The sequence below is a fragment of the Pocillopora damicornis genome, chromosome 9, assembly GCF_964200805.1.
Source record: "Pocillopora damicornis chromosome 9, jaPocDami1.2, whole genome shotgun sequence".
NCBI classification, from domain to species: domain Eukaryota; kingdom Metazoa; phylum Cnidaria; class Anthozoa; order Scleractinia; family Pocilloporidae; genus Pocillopora; species Pocillopora damicornis.
This window is the reverse complement of record NC_142678.1, coordinates 2977271-2994669: the sequence shown is the minus strand read 5'-3', so window position 1 is coordinate 2994669 and position 17399 is coordinate 2977271. Positions and strand designations below refer to the sequence as shown.

Here is a 17399-nt window from a genome sequence, read left to right as displayed (position 1 = left end):
TCCTGCCAGCCATTTGTCATCATGGACCATTTCTGGTACGTGTCGGGTGAATCCAGGAATATGTGGTCCCCAGATGGCACCATCAAAGCCATGGACCCTGGCATTTCTAGGGTCTGCTGTAGTAAGAACACCAATATTACCCCAAAGAATGACATCTTTTATTCCTGCGGTGTTGACATTCAGTTTTTTGGCCAAGAGCCCTTTCGACCTATTTTCTACGAGACGAGCCAGGGCACAGATATTTTTCTTAGGTATTGAGGGAGCAAATTTACTGGCGACAAAAGCGTTGACACTTGCCGGCCCCCCTCCGATAAGCACCTTCACGTCTTTCTTAGCATATTGATCAAGGGCCTCTCCGTGGGCCTTAAAAATTTTAGCATTAGCGAGAAGTTGCTCCTTTTTATCAACTCCTTCTTCAAGGGGAATGCCATCGAGCAGAACAGCCACGCTGGCATCTTTGAAAGCGATCGCTGGATCCGATGTCTGTACTGCATCTCTGAGCAAAGGCCATGCACAATCTTGGATCTCCATTGCTGTACCTTTAAGAACTTCCTGAGAGTCAGCCTTGTCGAGCAGATAAATACTCAATTCTTGGTCGATCCCAAACACTTCTCCTTGAGCTAAATAACTCAAAACACCATAAGCAAACGCGTTAGATGCACCAGACACGCAAATTCGTAACGGATTAATGGCTGCCTTTCTCTGTTCCTCTTCGGCATCAATTTCGATCTTTGTTTGAAGGTTTTCGTCAGCGATATTTAACAGCTCGTCACTCATCTTAACCGAAGTGATGCCATAATAACCTCTGGCCATTTCTAAGAAGTCATCGCATCCGCCAAGAAGAATACCTGCTCCACCTCGATCGACAAGCTCCCTCCAAACAAGAGGAGAACTAGAATGTTTCCATCCTTTTTCTTCGCAGGTTTCTTTTAGCCAACCTTCCCAATCCTCTGGCTGCTTGACGATCTTGTGGACTTTAAAATCTGGTAAGTTCAACGAAAGTTCATCGGCAAGAAGCTCTGCTTTAGAATAAAAGGGGCAATTTGCCTTTCCAGCAATAACATACTTCGCCATTTTGTATTCCAACCTGAGCGGTTTATTGTAGTTGTCAAGGCAATGGTTCTCTTGTTAGAATTGCGGGCTCGTATATATTCTTAAGTACATGCGCTCTGCGTGCACGTGGTAAAAATTTGCAACATGGCGAATGAAAACAACGAAGAGAGTAACGCGAAAGAAATGGCAACTTTAGCTCTTGATTCGAACAAACAGAAAGAATTCGAGGATAGAGTAAAAAGAATAAGTGCGACGGTAAGAAGGAAATTGTTTTATTTTGCAGTTAAGGGAATGTTGTCGCCTGTTTCCCTAGTTTCTTTCCTTACAACTCTTTGAACTGTTTGCTCGACGAAAAGATTTCATGTGTCCCGTGCGTTTGTTCAGAAATAGATCGCAGAAGTACTAAAAAGTGGCAGATGATGGGCAGCCAAGTGTGTCACTGATGTTTTTGCCACATTTTTATGTCCTCTAGCTTCTGTGATGTAGCACATTAGAGACCCACGGCAACACAGATTCTATCAGTTTTTTAAGATGTGCCTCTGTCCTTCCATAGATCATACGAAAGAACCAATCAAACTGTGTGCATAATGTGTTTGTAGAGAAGTTGGAAAATTTTTGGGAAGTTTCTGCAGTCAGTGGTTTTGAATTTGACAGGACTGGAGCCAAACATTTGGGGTTTTTATTAAGCTAAAACTATTCAGTGAACAATTGCTTGCATCCTGGTGAAGCTAACCTACAGCTTTTGTGTGTCATTAGGAAATGGCGAAAAATTTTGGAATGTGTATGATCTATCTCAAGCCGTTTCCTTTAAAAAAAACTTAATTAGTGATCATAGCAATAATTCTGAAATATGACGAGGATAGTACATGGTGATGAGAAGATATGAATTTTATGTTCAAGTGGCATGATTAATAGCTCACAAATGAGCCATTATTCATGCTGCAAGAACTTAAAATTCACATCTTTGAGCTAACTCATATTTGTTACATGGACAATTAATGTACATGGAAGAGATTGAAAACTTGGCTTTAATGCAGATACTTTGTATCAATAGAAACAAAACACCTGGTGCCCAAATTACAAAAGGTTTACATGTAGGACCATCAGTTACACTGAAATACGTGTGAACTGGTGTTAAGAGCTTAATGAAAATTCAATTACTAACTCTTAATTTGAATCATAAGATAATTTTACATTCACTCCTACTAAAAACCTTTGAAGGCTGTTTAGCACAAGCAGAATAAAAACTTACCTTTGACTTGTTACAACTTTTCAGAAAATCCTTGAAAATCTTAAGATCAAACAGGTTTTCTTTTTGTGTTTTTGTTGTCTTGTTGTTAGGAAAATACATATACATCTTCACTTACCATAAGAAATCTTATGACCATTTAATATTCCAAATAACAACAAACCCCAAGTTCATTCAGTGAAGTGAAAAGGCAGGAATTGAGATGTTGTTTCTCAATATTGCCACTAGATTGTGTTCATATTGATTCTATGAGTGGTCTAGTTCTCACTAAAACACTCACGTCCACATAATAAAAGTATAAATTTCAGCACACATGTAATGAAGTGATAACTGAGGTCCATACTTAAGTTGCAGACCAAGTTTTTTCTGCTTAGAGCAGAAGCATGTGGACAATAACACCTAGCAGAAAAAACAAGGTTCTTTAAAGTATAATATGAACTGAGAAAATGAGGTCAATGATATATTTGTTATATCTTTGGGTTCAAAAAGAAGTGGAAGATTTCAATTCAACTAAACTTTTGAATTTAGTGGGCTGCCCACTGGAATATGGCCTTCTAAATTGACCAATCAAAGTACTTGTACTAACTTAGCATTATGATAATTTATCTTATTTTAGGCTAACGACTTGACACCTGGTGTTATCTACCTCGGTCACATTCCACATGGCTTCTATGAAGGTCAAATACGAAAGTTTTTCTCACAGTTTGGCACGGTGAATAAAGTCAGATTATCAAGAAGTAAGAAGGTAGGAGGCTGAGATTCCTAAGAAGAAACTTGCAAACAGAATTTCTCCAAAATGTTTATTATACTGTTATTAAGCCTTAAACACCTTAGAGCCACTAGCTTCTAATTTCTCCTTACAAAGTCACCCCCAAATCACCCAATAAATAAAGGAAATGGTCACCAACTAGAGAACTTTGGATTGTTTAACAAATTCTCATTATCAGCACTGTAGGAAATGTATTGGGAGCAGTATGGAGAACATGCATACTGATATTAGGGTGTAAAGAGTTAAATAGAATGGTAATCCAGAGAAAGGTGATCCTGAAATCAGTTGTTATTGGGGACAGTAACAGATGTTGAAACAAGACAAGGAGAAGTTATTTAGCAAATTTATTAGTTTTTCAATAGATTGTCATGCTATGTCTGCAGGCAGTTGAAATTCATTGGTGAATTATAAACTATAGGGTGCTTAACACATGAAAACTCTCTGTAGCTGGTAAGCTTGTCTGCTCTCAGAACCAGTTTGCCAAATAACATATTGGAATTGTAACAGGGATGATCCATGTTATCAGGTCTGGGAGTTTAAGGGTTAACCCCTAAACCTCTAAGAGTGACTAGCATTTAATTTCTACCTATAACATCACATCTGAATCAAACATTAAGCCCAAGAGAATAATGGTCACCAACTAAAAAAAGTTCTTGATTGTTGAATACATTCTCCCTGCCAGCACCTTAGGGAATGTATAGAGAACATTATGGAGAATATACATACTCATGTTAGGGTGAAAATCAAAGTTACAAATTTTGACAAGCTAATATTTTAGCATTAGCCATTACTGAAGCACAAAGGACTCAAAGATAAGATAAGGTTGTGCTCTAAGAAAAATTGAAGGGAGCCCAGATCTCTGAAACTGTGAAATCAAGGGTGCCCAGCATATGCTTTTTATGGAAAAACTAAAATTCCTAAGTCGCCCATGAGCAAAAGTTAGGTGCTAGGGGCCACTGGGTGCTGCTAGACCACAGCCATGATAAGATTAAAGAATTTATTTGTTCCCTTGCTTTATTAATTTTGTTTTGTTTTATTTTTTTGTCACTATATAGACTGCAAGGTCAAAAGGATATGCCTTTGTAGAGTTTTCCTGTGACGAAGTGGCCAAGATTGCAGCTGAAACTATGGACAACTACATGATGTTTGGGAGATTACTAAAATGTAAGTACCGTTGGGTAATGTGTCACTAAAAAAGAAACCACGTTGATTTGAAGCAAAGATTTATCAAATTTTATCACACAATCAAATAATGGGATTAAGTTTCTAAAGATACTTTAGTGCGATGTAGGTGGGAATTATAAAAAGATGATTTGATTTTTTCAACTGAGTGGATAATGTAAATTGGCCACCATAAATAGTTGCTACGTTATGAGACAAAGTGTCATTATTTGTTATTGGTGAACAGCTCAAAGCTGAAGGCTGTGGTAAAAATATGATCTGCACCACACTGATATGGTGTTTTGTGATGACTGCATTTAATAATTGTTTTATAATTTGATTGTCAAGTTTGTTTACCGTAGTTATTTTCAGGTATCTGTTGATACAACTAAGTATTTCTTGAGTAGCATACAGTTTGCAGGGAAAAGGTAGTAAGAAGTTATTAAACATGAGCTTACTATTATTTGTCAGCAGCAACTGGCAGGTCATGTTACACACATTGGCCCAATGGTCAGTGCGCAGGACTCCATGACCAAGAGGTCCAGCAGGGGCTTAGCCAAATTTTTCAAAAAGGATGGGGGTGAGAGAGGGTGTTGCACTGCAACAAACAGAGGGTACTCACCAGTTTTCACCCCCTGAATATTGCATACTTGCTTGAAAAAAAAGGGGGGGTCTAAGCCGGCAGCCGCCAGAGTTCCAACTGCTACTTGATAACATGTCGCTAGTTACTCTGATTAAAATAGTTACCTAAAGGTCCTTAACCCCTTAACTCCCAGAAGTGATTAACAAGTAACTTCTCCCTACAATATCCATGCAGTATCCAGCAAGCAAGTAACGAGAATACTCAAATGTGTCAGGTAGAAGTTGTTTTCTTGATCTAACACCAAATTCTCGTAACTAATTTACAAGGAACTATGTAGCAGCTAGAGGGGAGAATTAACAATCAGATCTTGGGAGTTAAAGGGTTGATGAATTTTTCACAGTCACATACTATTGCAGAGTCTGATGCCTACTTCAAAACATTTTCAAATCCCTGCAGAGGAGTTCATTGTATCTCAGTTGGTAGATTATTCAACTTTCCAAGAGCAACTGAACAGCATCCAAATCTTAATTGGAGGTTAGATTTTCCTTTTCCTGATACCCAAAACAAAAGATCAACCTTTTTCCTTTGCTTGCTTTTGTGTCTACAGGCAAAGTAGTTTCGAAGGAAAAGGTTCATCCAAGGCTGTGGAAAGGATCAGAGAGGAAGTTTTATTCTATACCGCGGCAGCAAGAAGAAATAACAAAGCACAATAAGGTGTGCAGAAGCTTAAGGTGGGACTTAACCTAAAATTTGACTACAAAATGCAATTTTTGTTTTTGGAGAAATCTGAAACTTCAGGCATAGAAGAAAGCCATGACATGAGTTTTTAAGACTAATTTGCTTTATTTTGTTGCCTACGATAAGTTTTCTGCAAGCTAGTAAAAAAATATTTTTGGTTACCATGGCAACGCAACGTAGCATCTTTCAGTCTTGCTCCAATTTGAAGCCCGAAAGTCCATCCAATTCCTAGAATTTCCTCAGTATTTTCAAGAGGAAGCTATATGACCCCTTACATGAAGTATAGCTAGTCGGAGGTGGCGTGGGATTGAAAGCTGGCGTGTTTTCAACTGTGGAGATACTGTGAGAGCGAGATTCGAGTTTTATATCAGCGAAGTTTTTGTCTAAAATGCCAGGAGGGAAGAAGAATACTGTATATAGAAGAAAGCGGAAAGGAAAGCCTTTTACTGGAGTGCAGAGATACGCAAGGAAAGCGAAGAAAATGCCGCGTGCGGATAGAGAAGTCACAAACTCAGCATCGAGTTCCTCGTGTGATGAGGCTCTGTCAGATGCCGAAAGTGCTTCCATCAGTGCTTCGAGACTCAAAATGAGACCAGAAGATTCACCAGATAGTTCATCAAAGATTTCTGATGTAAATGATTTTCAGGGAGAGGGATACAGACTTGTAGACCTCAAGAAATTATATGCCACGTTGTCTGAAGCACATGTGTGCGAGGAAGGTGAGAAAACATAAGTGAACATCTGTTTTACTTTTAACCTTTTCTTTACTGTTCATGTCTCGTAGCATATGCTAGTAACAGTGTGCAGTTTCCATTTTTTTCTCTAAGAATGTTTTTTTACTTCTCTTCAGTACTATCTTTATTGTTTTCATTTATTAAAAATTACAGTTGTAACTGTCTGTTGTGTGGTATGTGGTGAATAAATTTTGTGACTCATATACATGTATGAGAATGCACAAAATAACTTTAGTGTATACTGTTATTATGTTCTAGGGAGTTTAACTCTGAAGGAGAATTCTTCTGGGAGAAATGGGCTAATGGCAGACCTCTCTGTGGAGTGTAGCTCCTGCCTTGAAGCTACACCATTGAAAACATCAGATACAATAACAAAGAAAGGGCAATCTTTTGACGTAAATCGTCGTGCAGTCTATCATTCTCTGGAGACAGGAGGTGGCTATGAAGGGCTAGTAACCTTTTGCAGCATCATGAACATGCCATGTCTATCACTACCTGCTTATTACAGACAAGTAGACACAATACTTGAGGCTTTAGAAGCTGAAGCCAAAGATGAAATGACACAGGCAGGGATAAGAGTTCGCGAGTACATCCTGAAGGAAAGTGGAGATGAAGTCAATGATGATGTAGTCGATGCAGCCGTTTCGTTTGATGGTACATGGGCGAAAAGGGGGTTTACCTCTCTGACTGGAGTTGTTTTTGTTATATCTGTAGACACTGGAGAGGTTCTTGACTATCATGTCCTTTCAAAAGAATGCCGGAAATGTACCATGAAAAGGTCTCAGTGTCAAACTGACGGGGAGTTCGAAGCATGGCAGATTGAGCATCTTGCTTCCAATGAGTGTGACATTAATTTTAATGGAAGCTCACCTGCAATGGAAGCTGAGGGTGCCATAGTTGTTTGGAGTAGATCTGTGGAACTGCATAAAATAAGGTATAAATGGATGGTTTCTGACGGAGACAGTAAGGCATTCAATACTGTGGAGAATATATATGGCGATGACTGCAAGGTGGAAAAACTGGATTGTGTTGGGCACGTGCAAAAACGCATGGGCAAGCACCTACTTAATCTTAAAGCAAGAACCAAAGGTAAACTTGCAGATGGCAAACCCATTGGAGGACGGGGCCGACTGACTGAGAGCCGCATTAAACGCCTTCAGAAGTACTATGGTCTAGCCATTAGACAAAACACCCTAACTAAAGCAAACCTAACAGAAAGAGAGGTTGATGTTGTTGTTTACACCATGAAGAAAAATATCATTGCCATCCTCCATCACAGTGTCCAGTCACAAGATGCTGCTAAACAACATCGCTTCTGCCCTGTTGGTGAGGATTCCTGGTGTAAATGGCAACAAGATTGTGCTACTGGAACAAATACTTATGAAGCAGGTGACTGTTTGCCTGAAGTGTTCTTTGAACTGCTGAAGCCAACATTCATCACACTTAGTGAAACTAAGCTGCTCCAAAGGTGTGTGCGTGGCGCCACCCAAAATCGCAATGAATGCATCAACGGACTGGTGTGGGCACGCTGCCCAAAACACAAGCATCATGGTGCCAAGGTGATTAGATGTGCAGTTGCTTCTACTGTGTGCCATTTTCATAGTGGAGCTGCCAGCAGAGCAAGAATAATGCAGAGACTGGTAATTCCAGCAGGGGAGTACACTCAGAAGGCCTCAGAAGAAAAGGACAAGAGGCGGTTGAGAAAATCGGACCTTCAGACCTCTGCTAAAGAAAAGAAGCGCCGGCAAGGAGAGCAAATGAGGCGCACACGCAGAGAAGATGCCCTACGGGAGGCTGATGGTGATACCTATGAACCTGGAGGCTTCTAAGTGACTGAAAGAAACATTTGCTATGATATTGGATAGTTCATAGCCATGCAAATTTGTGCAGACAATCTTCGTTTTAGCTTTTTAACTTTAATCGCACTTTTCTCAAAATGTGCATTTTGCGCATTCTAGAAAACATATCTCATAGAGGATTTAACCAATTGACTTGAAATTTTCAATGTTTATTGCTTTCAAAGAGTGTCTGGGAATGAGCAAAGGGTTTTTCTGTAGCTTTACTTTGTCAAAAGTTACAAAGAAAATTGTGGTGGAAATTCACCCCAAAAATTTTGCTTTACTTTAACTGGAGGCTGGAACCAAAGTTTTTTATATTTTTTAAAACTCTATGCTCATCCCCATGATTAGCCTATATACTATATAGTTATAAAAACAAATCAGAGCTAGCTGCATTCCATATCAAGATTTCTTTTCTAGAGTACATGTGGGTTGTGCACAGTATGGGGTAACAATATTTTGCTGGTATCAGGTTACAAATAAACTGTGTGCAGAAATAATTGAAAAAACTGAAATCTGTGATTCATTAGCTTTTCAGTGATATATGGTTTTATATGGTTTAACTAAAAACTGTGGATGTGACAAGTCATTGAAAAAAGGGGTCTTTTTTAGGTTAAGTCCCACCTTAAGTGAAGAAGCAAACAGGACAATTATTTTCTTCTAGAGAAGCTGCAGTTGTCAATGACTCATGATGAACACGTGCATGTATTGAAAATACCTGTTTGCTCCTTGGAATAATGGTTATAAGAAATGATTTTTTTCTGAAGTATTTCAGCTGGCCTGAATCTAAAATCCTTGATTTATGCAGTTATGTGTGTAACTGGCCCACAGTGCACTTTTTGTACTGTGCTTCAAGCACTTGTGGTAGTGTGTGGGAATTGAAGATCCTTTCTAATCAATCAGGTGGTAGTGCTTGATGAGGAACTAATAATGTTTTACCCTAAAATTTTTCATAATATGTATCAAGTACTTGAAGTAGTGTGTAGGAATTGAAGATCCTTACAAATTTTATTAGCTGGTATTGTTTGACAAGGTACTAAAATTTTCATCTCATCAATATACTTATTTTCTCTACCAAATAGGTGATGGTCTTACGTAAGATGTCTTTGATTTGCATTTACAGGAAAAAAGTAAAAAGGAACATGAAAAGCAAGTGGAAAACATTCTCAAAAAAGAAAAAAGGAAGAGGAAGAAGATCAAGGATCTTGGTATTGACTATGACTTTCCTGGATATGTAAGTATGAAAGTTTAATTACTAACTAGAGAAATAATTAATCACATGTCAAAAGTGCTGCTAATGTTAACAAGATGGTATTGATTGATTTCACCTTCCATTGTGGTTGGCATTGAAATTAAACAGTTTATTAGCAATAACGGATTAAAAGGAAAAAACTAACAGTGAAATAATTACATTCAATCCTCAAACTTCCCATTTGTGGCATGGCAAAAATCTAATCAGCGGAGGGGGGGTCCAAAAACTGAATCGATACAGTCAATCCTTGATTATCCGGACTCGTTGGGACTAGATGAAATAGTTCGGATAATCGAGTGTCTGGATAATTAAGAATATGAATATTAATGAGGAACAAAAACTGATTAAAATTAAAAAATAACATTTAAGCGTAACAAAACATTTACAAATCAAGGACATAATGATCTTGAATAACCATTTGAGATGCTGTGTAGAGTGTGAAACCTCACACAGCAACAAAGCAACTCTTAGCAAATCAGACCTCATTCTAATGTTCTTCGTTAGTTACAACGCATTACAAGGCACTGCTTTTGCTTTTGGAAAGCAAAACAAACCCAACTTTACTTCACTTTTCAACGCTCTAGTTTTAAAGAATATGGCTACAGGTCTTGATCATGACTAATAAATATTCAGGACAAAACTGGGATCAGAGAAAAAGTCCGGATAATTGAGAAATCCGCATAATCAAGGTCCGGATAATCGAGGTTCAACTGTACCAATCAGTTTTGAACAGTTGTAGAAAACTTTTGCTTCCTTGTCAACCAATTAGATACAAAACAAAAGACAGTCCAGACTTCACAGTTTGAACCCAGGAGAAATCATTTGATTGTCTAGGGGGCTGTGAGAGAATTTCTGAATTTCTTGTTTATGGCGCTTTTGCCTGATGTTTCAACAACCTTAGCAGAACTCTAACTTTTATACATGAACCTCAGAACCCTGATTCTGATGATAATTTCAGCACAGGTTTTCAAAATATTTATCTTTGTTCTGGTTGCCTATTGGGGATGTGATTTCGTTGGCTTTGATTTTAAGATACTCATGCAGAGAAGACTGGTAGACAAATGCCTTCCCAGCAATAGGAGTTGAACAATCTCACAGCAGTTGCAATGAAGTGCTTTCACAGCTGTGCAATTCTCTCGCCAAACCTGTTACTCATGCCAATATTAAAGACATTGCGACTCGAAGTACTAGGGTAAATGATGTTGTTTTTTTTTGTTTTTGTTTTCCTCAAAGGCTTCAGAAGTAAAGACAAAACTACCAAAACATACGAAATTCAGTGACAAGTAAAGACCAATTGAGAAGTCTGTCTTTTGTTGTGGAACTCCAGCAGAACAGAGATGGCTAGGACTTCATCTTTTACACCCCAATTTCATTATTCGTATTTCCACACTTTTCTCTTTACATTTTCTATGGTGATACAGGGAGAATTTGTTTGACAAACAGGAGCTTTTTAAATCGGTGATCATTTCCTTTACTCTTATAACTGTTACATTTGATTCAAGGAATGTAATGTAAGGTAAATGTAGAAGTCAGTCACTTTTCAGGATCAAAGGGATAGTAAATGTGTATTCACGGGAAACTAAGCACTTAAAGATTCTTTAAAATGCTGAGGATGTCTCATCCCTGCTGTTAGCAAGGAATTTGGAAAATTTTGATCATCTTGTACCCAAGTTAAAAATGCTTTCATGGAGTTTCACTTTTATTTCTTTTTTAACGCACGTGGGGTTTTGTTTCTTTTCTTTTTCTTCATTTTTTTTTTTTATGTTTGATTAAGTAACCTCGTATCTCATTCCATTGGTAAGGGGTTCAAGCAAATGGAAATTTGTTGTAAATAAATAAATAATATGGAGAGAAATGCTACACTTGCAAGATTTATCTTTGGTGAGTAGCTGGTTTCCTTAAAATTGAGCTGATTTCTCCAATAGTCTTGAGAAATATTCAAGCTTTCACAACAATTACATGGAATTCGAGAATTCCCTCCTTTTTTACAGACATAGTTTTTCCACTTTTGTTATCTAGGTTTCCTATACTTGCACTGAATCCAAATACGATACATTTTCAGCTGCCGGCCGCGATTCACTTGAAGTCGGCGGTCAACGTAGTTCTGTTCTTCAACAAGGCCGGCTTCTTGGAACATTTGGGAAAGTTCGTCTGAAATATTGAAAGGAGGAGTTAGAATAACTAATATCAGGTGACAAAAAGTAAAGCGAGGGGTCTGGAAACAAATTAAAATAGAATGAATTAATTTTTGTGTATAAAATTTAAAACTTCTTAGTTTACTTTTACAAAACCATTATTTTCATTTCTGTGACAAAAAGGAAATGTATACAGAGGATTTTACTCAACCAAGACAGGAACCAAACAAAATCATTCTGTAATAACTATAAAGTTATCAGAGTGAAGGGAGTCATATTTTAGCATAAAATATTATTTTTACGGGTGCTGCACACAGCTAGAATACGACAAAGTACGGACAGATTTTGTCCTTCCCAATTTTCTGGACGTTGCAAATTGAATTTACACAGTTCCTAGACGTCGAAATTAAATATTTAAACAAGACAGACACCACTCACACTTCACGCAGGCAACCAGACAAGTGTTCTATGCTCTGCAAATTGCTCGTAGGTTGGCTAAGAAAGTACGAGCAAAATTTCTTTTCGCGTGCAATAGAAACCTTCTTAATCGTTTACAAACATCTTTCATTTTCCGTACAACTGAATGATTATCATTAATTTTTGTTAGAACTACGAGCTAAGTAGTCTGAACTATTGCGATAATATCGGACGAGGTCAGCTAATTTTAGTTAAGCTTTTTAAAGAAGCAGACAGTCGCACGGACCGAGACAAAGAAATATGTTCGATCTCCCTTTGTAGAATTTAAATTCTTTAGGCACTGTCACTCAAGGTCAATTAGCCAAATGGAATTGACTTCGGCCGTAGTTGTTTAAAATGGATGTAAATCTAAAATTTTTAAAAATGTAGGTTGCCTAGGCGGCGTGGCAGAGGTGCAGGGAGGGGGGAGGGACAGCGATGTTGGCTCCTGCTCTCCTCCACTCCCCCCCTCCCCCCAAGTTTCTATGTTCAACATTGCTCGAACAGCCTAAGCATTGCTTGAGCAGCGGAAAGTTTAAAAGATGAGAGCTTATTGCTAACCAAACCAAATTTCCTAAAATGGCGTTGACATAAGCTGGCAAACCTCTTTGCAATGCTAAAAACTACCTGTTGTAGTCGTGGTTAAATTGTGACAGTGTATAACTAGGCAGTTGTTCAAAACACAACACATCTCGCGAAGCGTGATTCTGAAGAGATGATCTGTGGAAAGACCACAAAGTTGGATACCTCGTAGAACCGATTCTTCACTCAGCAAGGCCGGCAAGGTTACAGCCCCTTCCCGTCCATTTTTCCGCCGCCCCATGAACATTTTCAAGTTACACTTTTTAAACTGTATTTCAGTTCACCCTTAACAAATTCACACAAGGAAGGAAGGCTGCATATTCGAACTGTTTCAAACATCCAACAAAAATCATTTACGCACGCGAGAAACTGCAAGAGTGGGCAAAGGAATTGATACAAAAATATCGCTTTTCAATTTTGATTCTTTTTATCTAATTAGACCTGTAAATGTATCAACATTCTCTAAATACTAACGATTAATTACTGAATTAATGGTTTCCGGAATTTAATTTCCCCAGACTTATGCAACATAATTGATTTCTTGTATCATTTTGGATTATGTAAATGATATTGTTCATCTTTCAACTTAAAAAAATTGCTTTGACTATCACTCAATCTTAAGGCTGAAGTCGAAGTTACTTTGGTCACTGTAAAATGATTAATACGGTGAGAAGAATTTCCTCGTTAGTCACTCCCGAAAGTGAAAGGGTTTCTTATTACAGTACAAGTTTTTGAAATCTTGCGTCACCTGAATTGAAATGAATTCATCTCAACACGAGGAAATGATCAGCGTAATGACTAGGGTAGCGCATTCAAAAATCAAAGTAAATTCCTACGAGGTACAAATAACCAATATTATGTAAAGGGTTAAGTTTCTAAAGAAACTGTGGTGCTGCGTCGGTGGGGAATTGTAACAAGATAATTTGGTTCTATTAACTGAGTTGACGATGTAAATTAGCCACCATAAACAATTTCAAAACTGACGTTTCGTGCGTTAGCCCTTTGTCAAAATTATATACCGAGCGAATTCAAATTAAGCGGAAAACTAAAATCTTCAAAATACTATTCATAGTTTCCCAGTGTTTGGTTACGACGACAATGAGATCAAAGTTGATTTTTCTAGTAAGTGTTGCATTTAGATAACAGACCCTTAAATTTGCGTTTTAAAACTGTTGGCCGTGCTCTTTATTTGTTCTATTTTGTAAATTTGCTTCTCTGTATTGGATCGAGTTCCTTCCAAAATGCGTCTCTGGTTTTGGGGTACACTTTTATACTCTTTCTTCTACTTTCACGGTTTTGAGTTTCTCTGAAAAATTGAGTCCTTGAACGCTGTTGTAAAATTCCGCAAACTACACCTTGTATATTCCGCCCAGACTGTGTCATCGCATTCGGCTATTGTCAACTGAATTATAACAGGGAAACTCACTAAAAATAATCCAGCTTGTGTCCAAATTTGGTACCTTCTGAGTTTTAGTCCGTTTGTATCGACCACACTAGAGAACAGTTATTACAGTTATGTCTTCAACTCTCTTCTGATTAGTGCGACATAGCGGCCACCCACAATCTACAATTCTGCAAAGTCTGCTCGACTGTTTTTTGTTGATGGAACTCAGAGTTAGGTTTTAATCCCACTTCAGGAAGTTTCAGTGAACTGCAAATGTTTTTACACGTAGCAAGCACCTTTTAGTCCAAAGAACTGAGAGGTTGGACAAACACACTCTACTTCAAGGTTACACGGAATTCAATCACCCCATGTAGCATGAAAATTTTGTAATAGTTTTTATATTTTGCGGAAACAAATCTTTGCAGGGCAAGATGACTCACACTTTCGCGGAAAAATAACATTTGCGGTTTTCTCAGAGTTCAAACAGCAGAACAATACCAAGGAAGGTAATGCAATACTTCCAACATTTCTCACTCGAGATGTACTGAGAAATAGCTTTTACATGATTCGTATAAGAACACTAAACAAGAAAGCGGATTTATTTTTGTTTGACTGAGAGAATACACATTTAAAGCGTTTTATGTTGTAGGATTTTGATCTTCAAGAATTTATTTTTGCAGATCAAGGAAAATCTTCAAGATCCGAAAATATTAAAACCCGGAAAATATTAATGCCACACAAGTACAATCAATGTTTTTTCGAGTCAATCAAGTTTGAAACACACAGATTAGCACCGCGAAGAAAAATTACCTCAGTGACTTGAGATAAGTGAGGACGGCTGGATATTGAATGAAAAACGTGCCCCGACTCAGGCCTCAATAGAGAAAAGAAAGGAAAGTTAATCGAACAACGAAGATGCACACTGCAAAATGGCAAGCACGCCAAACATACCTCACGCTGTGAAAGGCCGAGTGCGTCCCAAGGTGAAACCACAACAACGCATTTTAAAGCACCTTTGAGCTTTTTTCTCCATTGTAACAATGTACTGTTGCCATACTTGTTTCCAGGCAAGGATAATCGCTCAGCATGCACAGCTAGGTTTAGTTTTAACTACTTTTTCTTCCTTGTGAAAACAGTTCGAAAGTGTGGGTCAAAGTTTTAAAATCTTGACTTCATTGTTCAACTTCCTGAAACTCTCACATGACTATTAAGTCAATACAACAACAGTTTTCACTTGCAACGCTGGCATGAAAAGTGAATTCTTGTGGCTTTGACTAAATGTAAACGAGGTTTGTATTGATAGGCGACGCCGAAGAACCATATAATACAAAAAAAGTTTTGTTTGCAACCAGACAATAAACAATTACTGCCAAGCGACTCGCTAAACATGTGAGCTTCTTATGTTCACAAACATGTAGAATCAATAGACGCGCTCGACTAAACGCGGTGGCTTTTTTCAGTCAGTGTTCCCGCTGTCAAATCACCTGGCATTAAAAAGTGCTCTCGGTATCTGAAGCCAAATCATTTTTGATAAAAAACGCGTTAAGAAACAGAAATGTCGTCATTAACCTAAAATTTTGCTTTGACTGCTTTTTAAATCACGTGAATTTTAAATGTTTTCGGTTTCACAGTTCATAGTCCGCGAACAGGTCACTAAATATATTTTTATTGAATTACAAAAGAAAATAATTCTTCTTGCTGCGAACAAAAGATTACACTGGGGTTCTTAGACAAGAAAGACTTCATTGGTCGAGAGAATGGCGTCACTTTCCCAAAGTGATTGTTTGCCTTCAACGCTAGAGGAAGTCATTTATCTTCAAAAGAAAACATATTTTGTCGCAAGGAAAACTGCAAAAGCACGTCCCGCAATAAGGGAAGAGCTTTTACCTCGCGGTCATTGCTAAATTTGGAGCGATTTCAGTCAATTTCCTCGTTATAAATTACAATTAGACTGTTAAATTAAACGACAATTAAACTCGATGCAGCGAGTCCGATAGACATTTGCAAACTTACTTCCTTCATTTCAAAGTTAATTTTAAAATATTATCAGAGAAACGCCCATCTCAGGCACTCAATTAAGAAAGATCCAGAAGCTCCCATTCAAGGTGGCTGATCTTTTGAACAATTAACGCCTTATTGGGTGAAATAAGAGCTTTTATCGCTACGAAGCAGCCGTGATGGTTGCCTGTCAGGTCAGGCATGGTCATGGGTTTCCGCTGTGTGCTAAAACTGATGATGTCTCTGCTTTTTTGTTTAGCAGATCAAAATTCGAGATGGGTTAATCAGTTTAAGCTTATTACTTTTCACCCACACTTTGCAACCCTGCTGTATTCTTGTTGATCTTGTTTGAATCGAGAAATCTGTATGTTTTTGAAAACATCTCTATTTTTTAAACCTATACAACAAAACCCCTAACACGGGACAAAACAAGGGCTCTGATTTTGAAAACTTCACTGTGTTGGCTACACAAACAACTCACACTTATGAAGTATATTGCTCGAGTTTTGGTGGCGTATAATAAACATCTTATTGCTTTAACGAACGATTTCAAAACTTCGGTGACACATTCACGACATAGAAATGGAAAGCCACGAAACTAATCCAAACGATAATTGAATGGAAAACCTCAAACTGGTACGAAAACACTAGTACAGAAAAACAGCTTTCATCATACAAATTCACCACAAGAACCACTTCATATCTCTGAGTATTTTTCAACCTGATGAAATGGGCTTTCAGCCAAGAAATTCTATTCTCTTCACAAAAATAAAACACTTTCCAAAACGGACATAACCTCTATAAAAAGAGTGGGGAGGTCCAATTCAGGAATTCGAGATCAAATTACCCGAAGGCTGACAGCATTTTTTCCCCATTATAAACTCGACAGGTTCTTATCTAAGTGGAGTTCACAATATTTAGGAGATTGCAAACCAAATTCCGTTCATTGTTCCAGGAAAATCAACAACGAATAAAATCAGCGTTCATATTGCTTTCATTTTCTGCGTAATCCCGAGCCGAACCAGGATTAACAAAGATGATTAATTTTCAATCGACGCCCTGTAATAGTTAAGATTTTAAATCCAACTTAGCGCTATGATTGTATTTTCTGATAAGATTTGAGCTGGAATGCTCTTACACAGACACTTTCATCTTAACAATTCAAAAATTCCTCAGACAGGTCGTTCGCTGGTGGGAAAACATCCAAAAACATGCCTCGCTTTTAACCTTGGCATTATGATTTGGTGAGGTTTTTAAATTGTCTTTATCCAAAATAATGACCTGAAATGTAATATTCACCATAAGATCAGTAATCTTGGCCTCAATGTTATTTATTTTTTTGATATGAAACTTTTTTAAAGCGACATGATATTATTGAAAAGCTCGCCTACTCGCGTCACCTGCCAGGCTGACAGTTTAATTCGCGAAGCCGAATTTGTCCCTTGCAAAGAAAACCATTTCGACGAA

At 37.9% G+C, this 17399-nt stretch overlaps 5 protein-coding genes and 2 long non-coding RNA genes across 8 annotated transcripts in view; 4 read left to right on the top strand and 3 right to left on the bottom strand.

Annotated features, from left to right (window-relative positions):
• LOC113684273 (putative malate dehydrogenase 1B) overlaps positions 1-1118 on the bottom strand; it is a 1619-nt gene extending 501 nt beyond the window's left edge. The window contains exon 1 of the mRNA XM_027201617.2: positions 1-1118. This exon is cut by the window's left edge and continues 501 nt beyond it. Within this exon, the coding sequence (XP_027057418.2) occupies positions 1-1074 (1074 nt within the window). The 5' untranslated portion in view covers positions 1075-1118.
• A 63-nt stretch (positions 1119-1181) lies between these two features.
• Positions 1182-11232, top strand: LOC113684268 (MKI67 FHA domain-interacting nucleolar phosphoprotein-like). Of its 2 annotated transcripts, XM_027201610.2 has the most exons (6): positions 1182-1308; positions 2919-3047; positions 4127-4235; positions 5423-5529; positions 9249-9359; positions 10611-11232. In XM_027201610.2, the coding sequence occupies exons 1-6, from the start codon at positions 1198-1200 to the stop codon at positions 10662-10664; spliced, it is 621 nt and encodes a 206-aa protein (XP_027057411.2). In that variant the 5' UTR covers positions 1182-1197; the 3' UTR covers positions 10665-11232. The 2 variants fall into 2 exon arrangements, with proteins under 2 accessions (XP_027057411.2, XP_089039624.1); XM_089183498.1 differs by lacking the exons at positions 9249-9359; positions 10611-11232 and adding an exon at positions 8756-8889 and having other exon boundaries at positions 5423-5546.
• On the top strand, positions 5802-8634 carry LOC149039636 (uncharacterized). Its single transcript, XM_089183496.1, has 2 exons — positions 5802-6272; positions 6546-8634. The coding sequence occupies exons 1-2, from the start codon at positions 5942-5944 to the stop codon at positions 8114-8116; spliced, it is 1902 nt and encodes a 633-aa protein (XP_089039622.1). The 5' UTR covers positions 5802-5941; the 3' UTR covers positions 8117-8634.
• LOC113684215 (tRNA N(3)-cytidine methyltransferase METTL2) overlaps positions 11064-17399 on the bottom strand; it is an 18390-nt gene continuing 12054 nt past the window's right edge. The window contains exon 11 of the mRNA XM_027201551.2: positions 11064-11528. Within this exon, the coding sequence (XP_027057352.2) occupies positions 11389-11528 (140 nt within the window). The 3' untranslated portion in view covers positions 11064-11388. The remainder of the gene's footprint in view (positions 11529-17399) is intronic.
• On the top strand, positions 14144-15914 carry LOC149039635 (uncharacterized). Its single transcript, XR_016180038.1, has 2 exons — positions 14144-14440; positions 14615-15914. It is a non-coding gene; the product is annotated as an uncharacterized LOC149039635 (long non-coding RNA).
• Positions 15588-17399, bottom strand: part of LOC149039634 (uncharacterized) — a 2235-nt gene continuing 423 nt past the window's right edge. The window contains exon 2 of the long non-coding RNA XR_016180036.1: positions 15588-17213. This is a non-coding gene — a long non-coding RNA (uncharacterized LOC149039634). The remainder of the gene's footprint in view (positions 17214-17399) is intronic.
• The window catches only part of LOC113684216 (protein escargot), a 2768-nt gene continuing 2286 nt past the window's right edge, over positions 16918-17399 (top strand). Inside the window, exon 1 of the mRNA XM_027201553.2 lies at positions 16918-17176. The gene's annotated coding sequence lies outside the window, so the exon portion shown is untranslated. The remainder of the gene's footprint in view (positions 17177-17399) is intronic.